The following is a 22207-nucleotide window of genomic DNA, read 5'->3' on the forward strand; positions in this document are numbered from 1 at the left end:
GACTCCAGAAGAGCATCATGTGATTCCATTATCAGCTGCTACAGTCGCCTCGCCAGTCATTCTATATCAGCTAGCCACATAGACTATACAGGATCCCTTAATTTTTACGCGTTAAGCTCCTTTTTTGTTCGTGGTACCACATTCAAAGGTAAGAAATACGGATCGACTCAACATGCCATGTCACTACAGAAATCATAAGTGGTCAGTTAAAGTAAAACATTATAGGGGATACTTGCTAATAAGTTAGCTAGCTTTTTGCAAGCGAAGCGAAGAGAGACTGACTATTGTTATTTGGTGGCTGGTTCACATTTACATGAGAATATGTAAAGATGCACTTGTTTTGCAGACGTAGCGGATAAATACTTACTCTTGACATTTAAAAAGGCGACGGTTTCTGGTAAACAGGAAATCACAGGTTGCAGCTTGTTTAGAATAAAAAGAACAACACTTTTCTGTTTATAAACACGTGAACCAAAAGTAATTTGCTTGCTCGATCGCCTCGGTATTAATTGGGCTAAACAAGTAGATCATGTAAGTCATTTCCTCCTGGGAAAAGTAAACTGACAACACAATGATATTACTGTTAGCCTGGCTAGGACAATCTTAGGCGGTGCTGTGAGCCTGTTTTTTCATGTGAAGTTACTGGTTAACTTAACCGTAACCTACTTAAGTTATAAGGCATGATCATGTCAGACGTCGAACGCATGGGCGTTTTGTTACAATGTAACACGTTCTAAGGAACTTTAGCCTTGGCTGTGCAATTAAAGGTCATATTGAATTTGCAAATGTTTCAGGTTGGCAAATGGGAACAGAATGTGTTTAGATGTGTATGAATCACTCCTCAGTTGTCAAGTAGCTTGCACAAAGCAAACATGTAACGTTAAACACAGCAGTCAAGTAGCTTGCACAAGGCAAACATGTAACGTTAAACACAGCATGCACAAGTGTTGGTAACATCAGATGAAATCAGATGACCGGCTACTTTTGCTCACACGCAGCTGCTTGGCTGAGTTTCTGTATGGACTCAACCTATATATGAGATTGTTATTTGTGTGTATATTTTGTGCAAGGAAATTGTGAAAACACCTTACAGCTATAGGCCTACATTGTAGTTGCTGAAGAGAGATTTTAAGTTACTCTATCACAGTACAGTCCCTCAGGTTATTGAAACGAATAACTAAGCAAAGTAAACTTTTAATGTTACATTTTTGGGGAGAATGAAAAAAGAAGAAAAAAGTACTAGGTCCAAGACTGACAAAAAATATGATTTTTTTTCTCCTCCAAAATGCTTGCATTTGCCAAAAACTGCTCAGATTTGAATTTGGTTAAACTGATAGCACATGAATTAAATAAAAGCCTATGGTACAATGGGTGTTTTCCTCAAATCTGGCATAATTTCCTCTTTACTGACACTGGGTCCTGGGCTGTTAGGGTTTAATGTATCATATTATTTTGAAAGAGAAAGAAAACATGAGTGAATGTCATCAGTTGCTCACTAATCTAGAAACTCAGGCCGTTTGCTCTGTTACCCTCTTGTACAATAACCCCCCTCCCCTCACTTTGATGCTTGCAGAGTAAGAGAGTGGAGTATGCCACACTTCAGAGCATCTTAAGAAGCAAACATAGTACACCTTCTTCTGGCTGGAATCCCTCTCCTTGCTGAGGGTAAAAAACACAGAACTCACGGTGAGTGTACACATCTGCTTCACCTCCCTGTTGGGGCTACACCGCGTACTACTACGCAAAACGTAAAAAATAGCTTTAGAAGACTGGTCTGATTTCTATGCAGTGCTATCACATCTGCTGTAGCCAGTTCCATTGATCATAGTGGAAGCTAATTGTTGCAGTGAATACTCCACAAAAGGAATGCTTCAGTTATGTGCCTAGTGCATTTTTGGATGGCTCATTATGTTGGTTAAACAAACCAGTCAGAAATGTAATGCGATTGAAGTTTGTCCTGTTGCCACCTGACTTAAAAACTAATGTCACAATACTGTGAGATTTGGACTTTGCTCCAATAGGATCAGAAAGTAAATTGATTGTATTTGCCAGGTAATTTTCCAGTAGGCCTGAATTGTGTCAATGTGTCAGCACATGTTATACTTGTAAACAACAAACATAGTCAACATATGTGCCCAAATACTATACTGCCCTACAAAGCCAAAGTGCAGTAACTGCATTTTTTGTGAAATTCACTTTTTTACACCAATATAAAATGCCATATCCTCTGATCAATCTATCAAAATCGCATTAATCTACTGAAACATTTTCGTAGATACTGCACTTTGTCTTTGTAGGGCAGTATAGCCAACTAATTTTCAGTTTCACTTTTGTGTAATTGTGTGTGAACCCCCGTCCTCCAGAAGTAGTCATCCAGTGTCTTCATTATACTCCGTTGTAGGAGATCAAAGCACGATGGCTACTTTGGGAAGCATTTCTGTGTTTCACTCTTGGTCAGATACTGTATGTTGACATTCATACTCAGTTTTGTATTGACATAGTGGGGAATTGAGTAGAGGAATTCCATCATCTGTTCATGTTGGCCAGCCATGTATTGCACAGGGTCGTGGCCATGATAAGGCACAATATTTGCAGAACTGTAAAAGGACATGACCCAAAGTTGCAGTATTGGTGAAACTGACTCTCTGTAGGAACTTCTCTTGGTCTCTTTATGTAGAGTGCACACTTTAAAGACCATGGAGTAGAAATGGCATTTTCCTGCTGCATGAGAAACAAGTCATGATGCGACAAACATTAATGCATGTCTGTGTGTGTTGCACCTTGCACCTTGCACAGCTCTTCCTGTGCAGGTGTTTGCTTTTTTGGGCTTTCTTTGTAATTGTCCCGCTCATCTACTCATTCTGTGCTTCCCCCTTACTCATGCACATACTTAACCAGGCATGGCAAAACCAGGCACATGTCTCCCCAGAGACATTTTGAGTTATTCACAGATTCTGAAAGTGTAGTTTCAAAGCTATCCAATGATGTCTCACTCATGGAGATCTGATAATATTTGATCTCTAATGGGTTACAGAACCAGCTAGTAGCAATGGATAAAGTAGTCTAAAACAAACATGAGATCATGTTTGCAAACCATGTTATTTTGAATTACCACCCAGCGCAAGGCACCAGGTTGGCAATGGATTTAGCAGGTTTAGCAATAGATAAAATAGTCTAAAACGCGAACTAAACAAACATGAGATCACGTTTGCAAACCCTGTTAATTTGAATGCACACATGATGCAAGGCACCCTGCCATCAGTCAAAACAAGACATTCTCGCATTATTCAAATTAATTGCCCACCGAAACTATCTGTAATGGGTTTTGGCTGGTAGCCTATGGTGCCAATAGCTAACGACAGTAGGCCTACGTTAGCTAGTAGCAATTGATAAAGTTTCTAACACACAAACTTTATCCCCGTCAAATGTAACTGTGGAAATAGCATCTGATATCTTACGATCTAGCTCCTCTGCTGCCAGACCGAGAGATTCTTCCTCGTTGTAATTATCTTCGGCTAAGGTCAGCTCTAGATTAGGGATGTTCTCCAATGTAATGCAGTCGCCTTCATCATCAGATTTAGCTCATCTGCAATCCGCTGTGCTTTGTCCATCTCCATTCAAATTGTAAACAAACAGCATGCTGGTTCAGTAAGTAGCCATGAGGTTACTTCTAGCATACAGCTGATTGGCCGACAGAACAAAAGAGCACTAATAGTCACGCCCAATTCAAACGCTGGTTTACTTACTGAAACTTTCAAACATTTTCAAAGACAAAATATACACTTTTAAAGCAACCAATGCTGTTATCTGAAACATGGAATTGCTTCTTTAGGACTTCAACTTGCACATTCTGCAAAAAAACGAAAATCACTAATTTTGAAAAAAAAAACTTCAAAGTCGTTTTTCGCGACTTGCGTCTCTGCGACTTGAGCCTGCTTTTGCCATGCCTGGTCACATACATGTGCCCACATAACTCTATCATTCTCTCTCTCTCACACACACACACACACACACACAGATGCTCATATTCTATGGGTAAAATATAGAGAGCCCTGTCTGTAATGGATGGAAGAGAAAGTAAAAGCCAAAACAAGGCCAAGTGCTCTGCTCTACTCTGCTCAGGGCACAAATGAAACCTGTCATGTTTCTGTTCCTCTGCAGGGTCTGGTCCACTTAGTCAAAGTCGGGAAAAAATCAAACTTGAACTATTGTCCACTTTCTCTTTTGTGTTTCTCAGAAGTGTGTGTGTGTTATCCGTTTCCTGTATTTAAGCCTACTCCTTCCTGTTAAGTTTTCCAGATGAAGGTGTGTGTTGAGTCTGTGTCCTAATATCCACTTGTTCTTTTGTGTTCACAGATGAGGGGTGTGAGTGTGTGTGTAAGTGTGTGTGCGCTGTTTTTGCTGAGTGTGTGTTCAGCCCTCATCTGTCCTGATGGAGGCATGTGTGAGGATGGAGACACCTGCTGCCAGACGCCGTCTGGGGGCTACGGCTGCTGCCCGTTGCCCAACGTAAGTGTGTGTGTGTGTGTGTGTGTCTGTGCACCTATTTTCTTCTGCAGATTTCAGAATCTGTGTCAATTGTCAAACGTGTTAAGGTTTGTACAGTCGAGACAAATTAAGCTGTTATTGATGCTTAGCAGTTGAGTTGGATGGTGTTGATGATGGTGTTGATGATGGTGTTGATGATGGTGTTGATGTTGATGTTGTTGTTGTTGTTGTTTTTTGTCCTGCAGGCAGAGTGCTGCTCAGATCATTTGCACTGCTGTTTCCAGGGGACACTGTGTGATCTGGAACACTCCAAGTGCATCAACAAGACTCACTCTCTGCCTCTAGTCATGAGGAGACCAGCCAGACCACCCACTCCATCTCTGGTGAATCAACACAACACATGCAAACACATGGACATGCACATGACAGCAACACACACACACACACACACACACACACAAATCTTGCACATTCGCACAGATAGACATGCACATGCGCGCGCGCGCACACACACACACACACACACACACACACACACACACACACACACCAGGGTTGTGCACAATTCAAATTGCAATTCTGTTTTCTGTTTGCTACCTCAATTGAAATTCAAGAATGGAATTGGAATTAAAGAGCCAGTTTCAATTCAATTCTGGAATTTTGCACAAGCCACACACACACACACACACACACACACACACACACACACACACACACACACACACACACACATCCCATACCTCCCATACCCACTCTTTGAACTCCCCATTACCCATGATCCATCACACTCCTCAAGTGATGATGGAACTTGCAGTGCGTTTGTATTTGCCACTTGTGCGTGGTCATTGGCTACCGCCTCATGCTGTGTAATGTGCAACAGGCTGGGTTGTCATTGGCTACCGCCTCATGCTGTGTAATGTGCAATAGGCTGGGTTGCCATTGGCTGCTGCCTCAGGCTGTGTAATGTGCAACAGGCTGGGTTGTCATTGGCTACCGCCTCATGCTGTGTAATGTGCAACAGGCTGGGTTGTCATTGGCTACCGCCTCATGCTGTGTAATGTGCAACAGGCTGGGTTGTCATTGGCTACCGCCTCATGCTGTGTAATGTGCAACAGGCTGGGTTGTCATTGGCTACCGCCTCATGCTGTGTAATGTGCAACAGGCTGGGTTGTCATTGGCTACCACCTCATGCTGTGTAATGTGCAACAGGCTGGGTTACTGATGGACCACTGTGGGAATTCCCCTATAAGTACCTATAGCATCCTGCAGCACTTGAACACCTTCCTGTGCAGGAAACGCTGGCCACACACATCCTCGCCTCAGTTTCACTGCTACACACACACACACACACACACACACAATCCTCCGCTTAGTTTCACTGCTCCATACACACACACACACACACACAAAAACGCACACACATCCTCCCCTCAGTTCCCCGGCACACTTCTCTAGATGAGAGACTGTGTGTGTGGTTTCTTACCCTGCATTTACCCATAATAGTGTGTGTTTGGGTCATGCTGTTGCTTCCTCTCAAAGGTACATTGTATTCTGTCACTTTTTGTTTCATCACTGGCATACAAATGTAAAAGTCATTTTTTCAGATGAAATATTATTAGGAAATATTAGCTAAAGCGATACTGACCATGTGTCCGTGCATGAGTAGCCTAGAAATCTAGACGCACCCTAGCGGCGGAAAATCTAATTAGAAGCCAGGGTAGTCTAGCAACTCTCTGTTGGCTTGCGAGCTGGATAAACCAAACTTCGGTCAGGCCAATCACATCGTGTATAGAGTCGGTGGACGGGCTTAACATAATGACGGCAGAGCTGAGACTGTTCCGTGTGAATTCCCTGCTACTTGACAGAAAAAGTAGACACTGGCAAACAGTGTGACTTGACAATCGTTTGATCAACTAGCCAACTAGCTCCGCTGGTGGGAAAAATACATGGGATTCATGAGTTGTAGCGCTATCCTATTGCGTGCAGAGGGAATTTGAAAGACCGTGACAATCCGCCCCTCGGACTGAGCACTGCCAATGGTGAGTTCCCAGACCAAGAACATCATGCTTCTCCCAGTAATTAATAATGACCTCGAGCTTCAGTCAGGACAGGTTGTTCAAAATCATTTGTCTGCTATGCCAGAAAGTATGTACTTGACACATTGACCATTAATATGCTGTATTTCATTATTGACCATTAATAGGCTGTATTTCATTATTGACCATTAATAGGCTGTATTTCATTATTGCCTATACTTTTTCCCCCATCAAGCCCTGCAAGCCCCTGCCTTCTATTGCATAGCAGTCTTTTGGAGTCGTGCCCTGCTCTTTTTCACAACCCATAAAATGACTTTTTAATCAGGCATGCGTCAGCCATCTCTCAGTCTTAGGCGACGTACCCGTGTTTTTGAAAACTGATCATTTTCCTCCTTTGGTATTTTAAAACGATTCAGCTCACACGGATGTGCAAAATCGGCCGTTAAAGGCTGTCAAGAACATGTCAATCAAACAAATGGTGGTGATGGCCATTTCAAACAAAGGAGAAAACGTCACGCCACAATCAAAAAAACCATGTCCACACACAAACGGTAAAACAGAGTTTTCAAAAAATCTCCACTTTGGCCTGAGCTGTCTGATGTAGCTGTTCCTCTTCCTGTGTGTTCAGCCCTGGGAGGATGAACTTGCGGTCATCTGCCCCGACGAGGAATCCGAGTGCCCAGACGGAACCACCTGCTGCCAGCTGATCGACGGCACCTGGGGATGCTGCCCCTTGGCAAACGTAGGGAATTATGGGGATGCTGCCCCTTGGCAAATGTAGGGCATTATGGGGAATGGAATACTGTGAAACGTAGGGCATTATGGGGAATGGAATACTGTGAAACGTAGGGCATTATGGGGATGCTGCCCCTTGGCAAACGTAGGGCACCTGGGGATGCTGCCCCTTGGCAAACGTAGGGCATTATAGGGAATGGAATACTGTCGAACATAGGGCATTATGGGGAATGGAGTGCTAGCAAACATAGGGCATTATAGGGAATGGAATACTGTCAAACGTAGGGCATTATGGGTGGTCATGGAAGGACTCATTTTAACAGTCAGTCCTGCTCAATGACCTTATACTACATTATACCCCTAGACATGTTTTGTTTTGTAAACAGAAGTGTTGTATGTTATTTATATAAACCGATATTGCCCACGTCATTCACTTGTGATCCCTGTGGTCTGCAGGCGGTGTGTTGTGAGGACAAACGACACTGCTGCCCTGAGAGAACCAAGTGTGATCTAGAACATTCCAAATGTGTGTCTGCCACACTGGGATCCACTCCTATGTGGAGGAAGTTCCGCGCCCGCAAGAGAGCGCACTCACCAGGTAAACATACACACACACACACACACACACACAGATTCGTACCATGATGATATGTGTGTGTGTGTGTGTGTACACATTTGTGTCTGATTGGGGTTGCGTTCCTATTTCAAAGGTTCCTACACTGTGTTCCCTGGTCCCTACCCACTGCACAGGGAGCTCGATGGCTAAAAGCGCTTTCTGTGGAATACCCTGCTCATGTTCTCTCAGTCATGAGTCATAGTCATAGTCTGCTCAGCAGGCTCATGTTGCCATAGAGATGACTACAGATCATTTGCAAGACTAGGTTCAACGCATTAGCCACTCAAAATATCCACATAGAGTTTTAATCTTTAAAACAATGTCTGTCTGTCTGTCTGTCTGTCTGTCTGTCTGTCTGTCTGCGTGTGTAGATAGGAGTGTGGGCTCCATCACCTGCCCAGGTGCCAAATCCGCCTGTCCTGACGACACTACTTGCTGCTTGATGAAGTCTGGAAGCTATGGCTGCTGTCCTTACCCTGACGTAAGAGTCTGTGTATGTGTTGTTGTGTGTGTGTGTGTGTGTGTGTGTGCTGTAATCTTGTGTGTCTTTGTTCGATGATGAAGTCTTATGTCTAAGTCCCATGCCCCATTTTGTGTCTTACAATAAGAGACGGGAAAACAGAAAAGAATGTTAAAACCTGGATAGTAAAATTCCAATATAGTAATTTTCACCTGTGTGTGTGTGTGTGTGTGTGTGTGTGTGTGTGTGTGTTAGGCTGTGTGTTGCAGTGACAAGGTCCACTGTTGCCCCAACGGCACCACCTGTGACCTGGAGCAGCAGATGTGTACGTCCTCACGCACACAGACACACTTCCCTCTGGCCCAAAAGCAACCCGCTCTGCTCATTCGACTGCCTGCTGCCAAAGATGGTAAGAGCTACAGTAAGGCTTGCAGACGCCATCCTCAGGTACAGGTGTGCAGGAAGTGGTGTTGGAAGACTGATGCTAGATAGGCTAGTTAGATCAGTGTTTCTCAAAGTGTGGTCCGGGGACCACTGGTGGTCCGCAAACTATCCCATGTGGTCCGCGAGCAGACGTGGTAAAATATAATATAGATATGTTGTTTGCAATATTGAACCAACTTGTATGTAAATCCAAACAGTTCTGCAACACTGTCTATGTAGTGTAAATCAAATTAATCCTCTGACACAATAAGCAAAGTGCAAAGACAATAAGCAAGGTGGTGAGTGAGTAGGCCTATTGTGTAGGCTATTATACTGTTGAAGTAGGTCTAATCTTTTTTTTTTTTTTTTTTCTAGGTGGTCCGTGCGTTTCTTTTTTATTGGTTAAGTGGTCCTTAGTCTGAAAAAGTTTGAGAAACACTGAGTTAGATGAAGAGAGCAGTGTTGAGGCCAATTTATACTTCAGGTGACTAGTGGGACAAGTGTCGCTCGACAAAATGTGATGCATGTCTGCTGGGGTGTCATGAGCTTGTCAGTTACAGTTACATGAAGAAATTGAAATGGCGCAGACGCTGATTCATACTTTGATTGGTTAGCAGCTCAGAGTTCTACTAGAGCTGGTTTGCTTTCATGAGCTGTAACTTTAATGTCCCAGTTGTTATAGTTTACAGAAGCATCTTCTGATGCATGACCTTGGACACCTCATCAGTGATTATTGTGTTTTCTCTGTGTGTCCTCTCCTCCGGTCCTCTCCTGCCTGTGGTGGTGTGCTGGTAGTGGTCTGTCCTGATAAAATCTCCACCTGTCCTGACGAAACCACCTGCTGTGCCCTCGGCAATGGCAGCTACGGATGCTGCCCCATGCCAAAGGTAAACGTGTGTGTGTCTGTCATCATTATTTAGTCAATAGAATAGAAGCCAGTAGAAGTGTGTATGTGGAAAAATGTTCAGTCTTGTCATCGTCTGATCCATATCTGTCTATGTGCAAGTTCATGTGTGTTTGTGAATTTTTAAGTAAGTGTGTGTTCATATGTATGTGTATTTGTAGGCGGTGTGTTGCTCTGATCACCTGCACTGCTGTCCGGAGGGCACGACCTGTGATCTCGCCAAGAGCACCTGTATGTCCACCAACGGACGCATCGCCTGGGCAACCAAAATCCCAGCTCTAACCCCACCCCAGATCAGAGGTTAGCCCACACCACCTTTCATGTACACACACACACACATACACACACACACACACACACACACACACACACACACACTTTAATTTCTCCTGTGTTTGCAATATGTCGTCGATTTTGACTCATCATATTTCTGTCCTCTGCCTCTCCCTCTCTCTCTCCCTCTGTCTCTCTCCCTCTGTCTCTCTCTCCCTCTGTCTCTCTCTCCCTCTGTCTCTCTCCCTCTGTCTCTCTCCCTCTGTCTCTCTCCCTCTCTCTCTCTCCCTCTCTCTCTCTCCCTCTCTCTCTCTCTCTCCCTCTCTCTCTCTCCCTCTCTCTCTCTCCCTCTGTCTCTGTCTCTCTCCCTCTCTCTCTCCAGCTTCGGCGGTGCCCTGTAATGACTCGGTGGCGTGCGCCGATGGGAGCACCTGCTGTAAAACTGCATCTGGCGTCTGGGCCTGCTGCCCCCTGGAGGAGGTGAGGCGCACTGCATGTCTACTCCCCCACTGTAGGGTTAGGGGCAGAGTGCCCTGTCTTGGTCTGTCTGTCTGTCTGTCTGTCTGTCTGTCTGTCTGTCTGTCTGTCTGTCTGTCTGTCTGTCTGTCCGTCTATCTGTATATATGGCCTTATGGTGCTCTATCTATCGTTCTGACAGTCGTGCTGTTTGTCTACCAGTGTGTCTGTTGTGTCTTTCTGTTTCTCTCCTGTTTCTTCTTCACATGATATAGTTTTCTCCTCTTTCTTTCTTTCTTTCTTTCTTTCTCTCTCTCTCTCTCTCTCTCTCTCTCTCTCTCTTCTCTCTCTCTCTCTCTCCCTCCCTCCTCCCTTGGGTTATATTGAATAACCTCTTCAGCATTGTTCCTCAATATGAGCCAGGGCTGCTGAATCAGGTCTGCGTGCCGCTGCATATCTCATGATATAACTTCATAACTGGGTCAGCTGGGGCTGTTATTCACTGGAACCTCTGTCCTGGCTGGACCCAGTGCGCCCGGAGGCCTCGCGTTGAACCTAATCTCCGGATCGCATGCCGCCGTCCCAGCCATAAACACAAGCTGGGGCTGACCGGAGGTGTTTTCACTTTAGTGCTCTTCGTAAGCAAATGCAAGTATAGCAAGATCATGGCAGTACAGTAACAAGTACGAACAAATCCCTTAGAACCAGGGCAGGCGCTGAGCAGAACAAATCCCTTAGAACCAGGGCAGGCGCTGAGTAGAACAAATCCCTTAGAACCAGGGCAGGCGCTGAGTAGAACAAATCCCTTAGAACCAGGGCAGGCGCTGAGCAGGACCAGGCTCAGAACAGGGTAGAGATGCATAAAGTATATGTATATATGTGTGTGTGTGTGTGTGTGTGTGTTATATGTGCGTGTGTGTATGTGTATATAGTAAACGCAATGTATGAAACATTGTAATCAGCTATATCACAGACTGAAGGAACTGAATTATAAACAATCTGTAGAAGTTTGTTTATGTTTATTATGTTTATGGTATTTAGCAGACGCTTTTGTCCAAAGCAACTTACAATGACATCAACATGCATTACATTAACATTAAAATCAACAGTGTATAGTAAAATAGCCTAAGATAATACCAATATTACTAATAGACCAAATATAATATAACAATAACCATAAACGTGTACAAACCTGACTCTGCAAGGAAAAATGAATGAGTTGGAAACAAGAGCAAGAAGGTTGAAAGAAGCAACGTTGAAGTTGAGTATCTTTATGTGCCCTTAGCAAACACTCATGTTTATGCCACATGTTCACTTGTGTTCATGTGTGTTCAGTTCCTCACCTCCTCAACTTAGAGGTCGGATAAACAGGATTAATAAAATAACACAGCGCTGGGTCACGGGTGAATAGACGATCTTGTTCCTACAAGGGCAGGGACATCCCTCTCCATCTTCAAAAAACTCCTGAAGACCCAGCTCTTTAGAGAACATCTGCTCTCATAGCACCACTTACAACAAGTCTTGCTGATCCTAGCACTCACCACCCGTCTTGAACTGACACTCAACTTGAACTGAACTCAAGACAGCACTCACTGATGCACTTATTCTTACTGTACTCTACCGTTTTTAAATTGTCCTAAAATTGTCGGCAAAACGGCAAATACATCCTTCTTCGAAAGGAATGACTTAAGTGCATTGTGTTGCTCAACTTTCAAAGAAAAGCACAAGTCCAACTCCTCCAAAGTTGATGCCAACCCCGATTCAAACAACCGCTCTTCGTTCGCCATAGCCACCTTCCTTGTTGTTCACCGTCGCAGGACTGTTGTTATACTGTTAAGCCCGCCTTAAGACTCTCTAACAAAATAGAGCACTGTGATTTGATAACATCCACGGTGTTAGCTAATAGAAATTCCTATGGTTTGCTACTAGACGTACAGGCTGAGCAAATTAATTTGCCGCCGCTAGGGTGCGTCTAGATTTCTAGGCTATAAAAATGTGTCAGCCTAATGTAATGTAATGTAATGTAAATGATCTGATATAATACAAATATTGAATGAAATATTGAGTGAAATAAGCAAACACAAAACCACAAGCAACAACTTAATACTTACATATATAGACGGATTTCCTGTTTCCCAACAAAACTAAATGCGCGCACAAGAGTGGGGCAGAAGAAAAGCGGGATAATGGGCGACCGCGGTGGTCTGTTCACAGAAGTTAATGCACGGTCGAGGTTGTAAAAGCGGCCCGGACGCCGCCGGAGGAAACCTCGTAAGTGCATTAACTTCTGTGAACAGACCACCGTGGAGTCCATTATCCCGCTTATTCCACTGTTGCCACTTGCGTTGTGTTCATTTCCTGTTTCAATTTAAACGTTTTAACGCTAAAACTGTCTTGTTTGTAGAACACATTTCTTCCGACACGTATCAACTAATTTCTCAACTCACAGGACAAACTGCCGTTACTAGTTCTAAATGGATGGTTGCTACGGCCAAAGGCCAGTCGTTAGTTCTATCTCTCCCGTTGTCAAGCGGGCGTATCCCAAGATTCTGATGAACTTTAGCTTTGAAACATCGCTATTTTACTTAGCCTGCTGTTATCCATCTAGCTAAAAGCCACCTCCGTCATATGCTACAATGTTGCAATGTTCTGAACGTCTGCATTTTACAGCTCGGATGCAACGTGAAAGTTCATTTAAACTTCACAATGAGTTTGGCGAATTAATATACAAGTGAGATACGGCCAAAAAATGGATCTACTTCATAGGTGTGCAGATAACATACGGTTAATGGTGGTTCTAAATTACGTAGGACAATGGGAAATTCAACCAAGCAGGGGAATAAAGTAATGTAACGACAATTACACTAATAAAATGTAACGACAAATGCCTATAACTTCAGCACAGCATTGTATAATACTAATACTTGACCTCATGTATAATCTGCACCCCCTCCCAGGCGGTGTGTTGCCCCGACCACACCCACTGTTGCCCCCACGACACGGTGTGCAACGAGCGGGCCAGCACCTGCGACGACCCCACCGACCCCCTGGCCTCCGTGCCCTGGCTGGAGAAGACGTCCACCTTCGCCCTGGACACGCAGCCACCCAATACCAAGTGTGACGAGAGCAAGTCCTGCCCAGACACCTACACCTGCTGCAAGACGACCGCTGGGGGATGGGGATGCTGCCCGCTACCTGAGGTGCGCGCACGCGCACACACACACAGATACATACACACACACACACACACACCTATACACGTACACATACACACCTATACACGCGCACACACTCACACCTACACACACACCTATACACGCACACACACACTCACACTCTCTCACACACACACACACACACGACCGTAAGGACTGATTTGGAGACCATGCTATTTGAGTCATTCACACATGCAGACATGTACATGAACATGCAGTTACCTTTAATAGCTACAGGTATTAAAGGTGCACACATACACAGGGTTCCCACGGGTCCTTGAAATCCTTGAAAGTTTGTGAATCTGAAAAAAATAATTCAAGGCCCTTGGAAGAGACATAAATAAATGAAGGTCCTTGAAAGTCCTTGAATTTCTTTTTGAGGGAAAAAAATCCATACAATTACGTACAATTCCGCTTATTAACATATACACGGCCAGCGTGATTTCTGTGTGTTTCCCGCATGTAGTGTTTGTTGCCCAAATATTTAATTTAATATTCTGATGAATAAACCGACAGGTTCATGGTAACGAGTTTAACTTGATTAGGACAAGTTTATTTCAGTTCAGTTTTATGCAAAATACAAACATGAAAAGTAGAATAGGCCTGTCATATGACCAAAAGAAAACTGTGGCAAGGTATCCTTGGTCTGTTGAGGTAACATGATTTAACCATGCCCGCGCTTGAAATTTATCAACACATTACAGTAGGTCCTTGAATTTTAAGGATATTGGGCCTTGAAAGGTCCTTGAATTTGATCTTAACCAAGGTGTGGGAACCCTGCATCCATAGTTACAGGTAGCTATTAAAGGTGCATTCCACACATAGTTACAGGTAGCTGTTAAGGGTGCACTCCATACATAGATTAACCCCTAAATACTCATCTTAGCTCCTCAACGGTACATATTTAAAAATATGTACTTGATTAAATGTGTATTTAATAAAAAAAAAAGGCAATTCCTTCATGACTTTGAAACAGCTTCAGTGTTTCCCACAGAATTGAATTCTACTTGTGGTGGCAGGTTAACATAATTAGCTTGAATGCAACAGTTTTTAACAAATTAGCGCAGCGTGCTATGATGCTAACCAGATTTAATCACAATTTAGTACAACCTGGAAAAATCATTGTGTGGTGGTCAATGTTGATATTGTGGTGGGCCGCCACAAATAAGTCAATGTATGGGAAACACTGAGCTTGTATGCATCTCTATCCTTCTCTGCCTCATCTCCCATGTGGGGAGCTAATTAAGTCTTCTTGACCGTCTACGTGAGGCCTCTGTCATACCGTGTCTTGTATACTAAACTCCATTTCCCATCAGGCCGTATGCTGTGAGGACCACCTGCACTGTTGCCCCCATGGCACCACCTGTAACCTGCCGGCCAGCACCTGTGACAGCGCCCGCGGCCCCGTGCCCCTGGTGAGGAAGGTGCCCGCCCTGAGCGCCACGTTGCCCGCCGCGCCGGTGCCATCCCATGGGCTCATGTGTGACGGGCACACCAGTTGCCCCGACGACAACACCTGCTGCTTCATGCACAAAGCCGGCAAGTGGGGCTGCTGCCCACTCCGTCAGGTGAGACAGGAAGTGATGTCGCAGAGGACGGGGGAAATGGGAGTGTTTGGTGGAGGAAGTAACATCAAGCAAGTAGATGCTGATGGCTTATTGTCATTTCTGTTTTTGTTGTTGTTTACTGTCGTTGTTGTTTTTAAACCAGTCCTCCTCCCATCCTCCCCTCTCTTCTACGGTCTGTTGTGTTGTTATTGTCTTTTACTTTACCTTTGTCATTATCTCACACACACACACACACACACACACACACACACACACACACACACTATTTATTGCACTAAGCACTTTACTGGATATAGAACTTTCTGGGTTTTTCTATGGGGGATTTTATGGGGAGTTAATTATGTGTAAGGTAATGGGTGATTCATGAGGATTTAAATATTAAATGATATAAGGTAAATGGGTGGACAACTAAAAGCTATATGCCTGTCTGTTTTGCTCTAACAACATTTCGTTGTTATCCTGTAACAATGACAAAAAAATAAACTGAACTACACACACACACACACACACACACACACACACACTTACCCTGACCCACTAACTGCCCCATCACTTACCATCCTTATCTGTTTTACTCTCCTTCCTCCCCATCCCCCTCTCCCCTCCTCCCCTCTGTCCCCTCTCTCTCCCTCCATCTCGTGTCCAGGCGGTCTGCTGTAGCTCAGGTGACCACTGCTGTCCCAGTGGCTTCACCTGTGACGAGAAGCACACGTCCTGCACCAAAGGTCGCCTTGAGATCCCCTGGTACAGGAAGCAGGAGGCCCGGGTCGTCCAGGGGTCGGCAGGGTCAGAGGTCGCAGAGGGTGTGATGGACGTGAAGTGTGACGACGAGAGCAGCTGTGCGGCGGGCTCCACGTGCTGTAAACTACCCACTGGAGACTGGGGCTGCTGTCCTCTGGTCAAGGTGCGACACACACACACACACACACACACACACACACACACACACACACACACACACACACACACACACACACACACTGTAAACTACCCACTGGAGACTGGGGCTGCTGTCCTCTGGTCAAGGTGTGCGCACGCACACACACACACACACACACACACACACACACACACACACACACACACTGTAAACTACCCACTGGAGACTGGGGCTGCTGTCCTCTGGTCAAGGTGCACACACACACACACACACACACACACACACACTGTAAACTACCCACTGGAGACTGGGGCTGCTGTCCTCTGGTCAAGGTGCACACACACACACACACTGTAAACTACCCACTGGAGACTGGGGCTGCTGTCCTCTGGTCAAGAGACACACACACACACACACACACACACACACAGATAGATAATAACATAATAACAAACACGTCCCTCCTCCTCATTCCAGGCGGTGTGCTGTAGCGACCACGAGCACTGCTGTCCGCAGGGCTACACCTGTGCGCTGGAGTCCGGTACCTGTGTGAAGCCCTCGGACCGGGCCGCCGCGGTCCCCCTCTCGCCGCTGTCCGAGGCCCAGCAGCCCTCCCAGGATGTGCAGTGTGACGCCGAGACCCGCTGCGACACTGACCAGACCTGCTGCAGGACCTCCCCCGACAGCTGGGCCTGCTGCCCCTACAAGAGGGTATAGAACAGTCAACTATTTCCACCCTTCACAAGAGGGTATAGAACAGTCACCTATTTCCACCCTTCAGCTATGTCTGCTGCCCCTACAAGAGGGTATAGAACAGTCACCTATTTCCACCCTTCAGCTAGGCCTGCTGCCCCTACAAGAGGGTATAGAACAGTCACCTATTTCCGCCAATGACTATGCACAGTGATACAGTGTTGTAGTGCTGCAGTGTACAAACCGCTTGGAGCTACTAGTGGAGTTTTGATTTTACGATGAGAATTCTGTCTAACGTCAATTTGTTTCCCCCTTCTCCTCAACGTTTTCTGTAGTACTGATCTGAGCTAATGCACTGATTACCTAGTGAAGTAGGGCTCTTGGGAGGATAGAAATGATATACAAATAATTATCTGAATTTGGCTTTAAATTCACCACTACATTTCAGTGTCCCTTTTTGCACCTTGAGGGACTGAGTGAGTGGGTGGAAATAGGGGACAGGACAACACACTACCAAACTACGAGCGGGGTCAACATGATCGGGTAATTTAGGCAATCAATGCTCCAGGTAAGGGCCAAGCCAGTCTTGGCTTAGTTGGCTGGTTGCCCCCGGGGTGCAGAGCTAGCGTTCAGTAGGGTGACCGCCGCAGGGAAGAAGCTTCCTCTGAACCTGCTGGTTCGGGTGCAAGCAATTCTGAGATGGTGTGTAGAAGGATTCTCCTACTTTGACTGAAATGACACAGTATGACCCTACAGATGACCCACCCGTCTACCTGAAGCCCTAACATTTCACTGTAGGCAATCAATACTTTCTCTAGGTGTGTTGTGCATATAAGACGATCGCTGCTGTCTCATCAGGCTCACGGTCCTAAAACCCCAGTTCATTCATGGTCAGAGATGAGGGAGAGAAACTTTAACCATCTCACCAGGCAGACAAGTATCTATCTCCATCTCTATCTCTATCTCTCTCTGTCAAAAGAGACAATGTGGCCGTTGAACCGCAACACTAGTGCCACTTGAATTTCAGTGACCACTGATTTACATTACAGTTCCATATGTCTACCCTTTAAAGTCAGTTGTGGCTGTAACATCTAATAAATGGACAGGGCAAACCCTAAGCTCCTTAGTTCAGTGTGCCACCCCACACACACACACACACACACAAGTGTCTCTGTTCCTCCTGATCCCATCAGCTGCACGCTCACACTCCCACACCTGCCATCTCACACACATGAATGAGGCTGTGGAGCTGGTTAGCTCAGCTCGTGTGCCTCTCATGCATGTGAATTAGCCTGACCATGGAGATGAAAGACAACCACGCCATGCCAGTTTACACGTAGAAGTCAGCCTCTTCATTAAAAACACTGACAGCTAGCATACCCGGTTCTGCTAGCTCTTTCACATCTAAATTAGCGATGGAAACAAGTGACTAGTCCCTTTTGGTTGCTTTATTTGTTCTTTAGGCTATATACAAACAAGTGGAAAACATATATGAACAGGCTATAGGAACAAGGGGAAAAATATATGAACAGGCTATATGAACAAGGGAAAAACATAAGGCTATAGGAACAAGGGGAAAATGTATATGAACAGTCATTTTCATGGTGCAGCTCCCATAAAGCGGGCAGATAAGATATTCTCTGTCGTTTTCAACTTGCGCGTCGCTGAATATGCCCACAATATTTTAACCTTTACCATTTGCACTACATGTAATGTTGCTTCCACGTGCACAACTGGCAGAACGATGAAGTGCAAATGAGAACAGAGATGGAAAAGCTGCAATGAGGACTTTTTTTTTTTTTTTTTTTTTTTTTTTTTTTTGCCTTAAAATAAACCTGTACTCTATTTAGCGTACTTCTCAAGACACTTCGGAAACGAAAGTAAACAAGTAGCCACTGAAATAGCCTAATAATGCAAGCTTGTGTTATTTCGTGCAGTGGCCTCTGTACTGTATGTTTGCTTTCATTTTGGCGACCCAAATCACTCTGGTGCATGAATGCGGGTTGTCTCATTGGTGAACCATGTAAACACAAACATCACAAACATCTGATATGGGCTGCTTTGAAATGTAGATGTAAAAAGGCAGACAATCAGAACTGTGCAGAAAAGGCCAGTGTAGTGTCTCTCTCTCTCTCTCTCTCTCCTAAGGGGTAGTCTCCTCTGCATTGTTGCTGAAATGTTATTACTCATTTTGTGAGTCACTTTGTGTGTGATAAAATGCGTGTGCTAAATGATTAAAGGGGGGGGGAGGGCAGTGTGCTGTAAGTATGTTGGGGATGTGTGTTGGAGAAGCTTCCTGATGAAATAATGTGCTGTGTGTGTAGGGAGGGGGGGGGGGGCAGTGTACTGCAAGTATGGTAAAGGGACTTACTATTGCAAGCAGAGTACTGTATGTATGATGTATGTGAGTGATGACAGTGAAGATGTGAGTGTGGGCTGGAGGGGAGTGGAGCAGTGACTGTTTGTAGTGTGTGTGTGGGTAGGTGGGGGCAGTGTGCTGTAAATATGTAGAGGATGTGTGTTGGAGAAGATCCTGAAGACAATGTGCTGTGTATGTAGGGAGGGGGGATGGGGTCAGTGTGCAGCATGTAGAGGAGGCTTACTGTAGCAAGCAGTGTGCTGTATGTATGTGAGGTGATGACAGTGATGATGTAAATGATAAAATTCGTGTGCTAAATGATTAGATGTAAATGATAAAATGTGTGTGCTAAATTATATAATGTGTGTGCTAAATGATTAGATGTAAATGTCTCTGCTTTCTTCTCTGATCCTACAGGCGGTGTGTTGTCCTGACATGAAGAACTGCTGCCCCATGGGATACATCTGCAATGCTGAGATCCAGGGCTGCTCCAAGGGCTCCACGGGCTCCAAAGGCTCCAAGGGCTCCACACTCACCTGGTGGGACAACAAGTTCTGAGAACCACCTAGAGACTGAGCAGTTGCACTACTATCTATATATATATATATACACACACACACACACACTTGCACAGAATAGTCTACAAAAAACAGTCTGTGAAAAAATCCAAACACTGGTTAAATACACACACACACACACACACACACACACACACACACACACACACTCTTTCTTCTCAGACATCTTGCTGAACTGACACACACTCCAGTCCAGTGCTGTTGGGTCTGGACCTCTGGAACAGAAGGGACCTTCCTCTCTCTCTTGTAGTTCCTCTCCTAGTCTTTCAAAATCAGCCATCTACTCAAACACTCATTTCATGTCTTTTCATTTCAGAGTAGCTGCCACAAGCGCACCAAGTGAAAGAGACTTTTTTTTTATTTCCCAAAAGCCTCCTCACCCGTATGTCTGTTCTGCTTCCTGTATGTCTGTCATCTGCTTGTGTTCTAATCCGCTCGTACCTAGGAACTGTCTAGTGAGTCTCGGTTCTCTCTCACAGTAGATGATTATGTTTCATGTCACTGTAAACTAATGCTGAGATGGGCGATGAGGGGGTTGTTTTTATTTTATTTACACTTGAGTCATTTTCCTGTGTCATTCAAGCAGGCGTGTTGTCTGTAGTCCCAGCATTTCGAGGTGGCAATCAGAGGGACATGAATGTAACCGAAGTCCCTCTGCTTTGAAGGAGGTTCTGTGGGTGTGCTGAACTTGTCACCCAGGTAACAGAGTTTTCCTTGATGTGGGCTGTCAGGGTTGTAAGCTGGTCCCCCCCACTTACCAGAGTTTCCTCGGATTCGAGGTGTTGGTGTGGTAAACCGGCTATCCAGTTGGCAGGAACATTATGGGATGGAACTGGGCCCGTACATGGCCTTCACCTGATCTAGACCCCAACCCTGACCCCACACCTGGCCCCTCACCTGATCTAGACCCCAACCCTGACCCCACACCTGGCCCCTCACCTGATCTAGACCCCAACCCTGACCCCACACCTGGCCCCTCACCTGATCTAGACCCCAACCCTGACCCCACACCTGGCCCCTCACCTGATCTAGACCCCAACCCTGACCCCGTGTGATTGAGCCCAGACTGAGAGGCTGTTTGGGAACAGCAGACAAATGCCATCAGTGTTTTTGTCGCAACCTCTGAGGCATAGCTGATTCATAAGGAAAGTTAAGAACTTTGATTAGAAAAGGTGGAAGTCAAATCATAAATCCAAAGAGTTTTAGAGCCTTTTTTTAGTAACCTCTGTGACTGTTCATTACGGAGCCAAAAACGCATGACTTCAGGATAACCCTGTGGCTTCCTGGTTGATTACAGCCAAGTAAGACTGACCAGCAGTGCAGTTTTGTGTCTGAATGTCCACCCCCAGGATCTGTGTGGTCCATGTGCATGCACTCCCTACTCCTCCTCGTTTCCTGTTTGGATTGTCATGACAACACATCAAACCTGCATCCCTGATACCTGCTGTTGCACCAGCTGCTTCCACTTTTAGTGTCACTAATGCTTTTTATTCATGTCAATCAAATCAGTGTTAGCACAGCTTTTAATTTTAGTTTTAGCTCATGCACTTAAGAGTGACTTCTGGTTAAATAGGGTGTGCCTTATCGTCCTAGAAATTCAGCTAGCTGCTTACCCAAATGTAACATCAATCCAGAAGGTGGCCAGGCCCTGGGCATAGGCAGGACATTGCAGTTATCTGGTCCAGGTGAGGGCAGCGTCATGCTTCACAAAGTTAGGTGTTAGCTCCTTCTCCATGCTGTTTGAAGGGCCTCATTCTCCCATGATCCTCAGGGTGGGGTTTCCTGCTTGACACATGGGTCTTGTGTGTCCAGTGAGGATGATTTACAGCTAGAGTCTGAACCATCTGATTCAAATTTGTTTTAAAAAACATGGTTATTTTTTAGTGTATCTCTTTTATGGTCAGAGTCAAAACAACCTCTTGACTTTTAGGAAATTTTACGGATGGCGGAAAGCGACAGATTGTCTTTGGACAAGGAATAAAGAGCTGGCTTTACTCTGGATCTGTTTTTATTTTACTATTAAGTGATTTTTGATTATTACTTTGTTTGAAGTGGATCGGTTGTCTTTTGTTTATAATTATTCAAGTGAAGGATTAAGATGGAAAATAAAAAAAAAAGGAAAGAAAACCATTAATCTGTGTGTCCTTTGTCTTGAGTTGAATTCTGTCCCTTTACAAAGACTGGTGTTGTGTGGGTGAAGGCATTAGACCCTCTTAGTGGATCACAGTTCACACTTATATTAACCCAGCTCTCTGCTGCCACCCATAGGAGGATCACTTCTCAAATGTTAAGGTAGCCATGGTAATCCAATGACAAGTCCTCATGAGATAATCTTTGGATATGTGTTTAATCTTTGAACAATACCAAAGGCTTCTTATCTAAGGACGCATGGTATTAGATTTCTGCTGATATTCGACATACCAATATTTTAAAACTCATCCTGGCCGATAGCGATGCACATCTTTTTTATATCCTTTAAGGGTCTCTTACTATACTAAACTATTGCTCGTGTTGTGATGGCAT

General features: G+C 44.9%; 1 protein-coding gene across 2 annotated transcripts; it reads left to right on the forward strand.

Moving 5' to 3' along the window:
* The first annotated feature begins 5 nt into the window (after positions 1 to 5).
* On the forward strand, positions 6 to 21818 carry grnb (granulin b). 2 transcript variants are annotated; one of them, XR_007193844.1, is made up of 17 exons: positions 6 to 148; positions 1574 to 1686; positions 4357 to 4509; positions 4734 to 4871; positions 7153 to 7266; positions 7716 to 7857; positions 8247 to 8356; positions 8591 to 8744; positions 9554 to 9645; positions 9824 to 9962; positions 10318 to 10415; positions 13349 to 13591; positions 14923 to 15174; positions 15821 to 16078; positions 16532 to 16765; positions 19524 to 19714; positions 19810 to 21818. XR_007193844.1 is itself a non-coding variant. In XM_048246818.1 (16 exons), the coding sequence occupies exons 3-16, from the start codon at positions 4357 to 4359 to the stop codon at positions 19662 to 19664; spliced, it is 2268 nt and encodes a 755-aa protein (XP_048102775.1). In that variant the 5' UTR covers positions 6 to 148; positions 1574 to 1686; the 3' UTR covers positions 19665 to 21818. The 2 variants fall into 2 exon arrangements, 1 of the variants encoding a protein (XP_048102775.1); XM_048246818.1 differs by having other exon boundaries at positions 19524 to 21818.
* Positions 21819 to 22207: the final 389 nt, after the last annotated feature.

Source organism: Alosa alosa, chromosome 6, assembly GCF_017589495.1.
Source record: "Alosa alosa isolate M-15738 ecotype Scorff River chromosome 6, AALO_Geno_1.1, whole genome shotgun sequence".
In the NCBI taxonomy this organism is placed as follows: domain Eukaryota; kingdom Metazoa; phylum Chordata; class Actinopteri; order Clupeiformes; family Clupeidae; genus Alosa; species Alosa alosa.

Coding starts and splice junctions, on each gene's coding strand:
- grnb (XM_048246818.1), top strand. CDS start 4,357: ATGAGGGGTGTGAGTGTGTGTGTAAGTGTGTGTGCGCTGTTTTTGCTG. Junction 15,175..15,820: donor GCTGCTGCCCACTCCGTCAG/GTGAGACAGGAA, acceptor TCTCGTGTCCAG/GCGGTCTGCTGTAGCTCAGG. Junction 16,079..16,531: donor GCTGCTGTCCTCTGGTCAAG/GTGCGACACACA, acceptor TCCTCATTCCAG/GCGGTGTGCTGTAGCGACCA.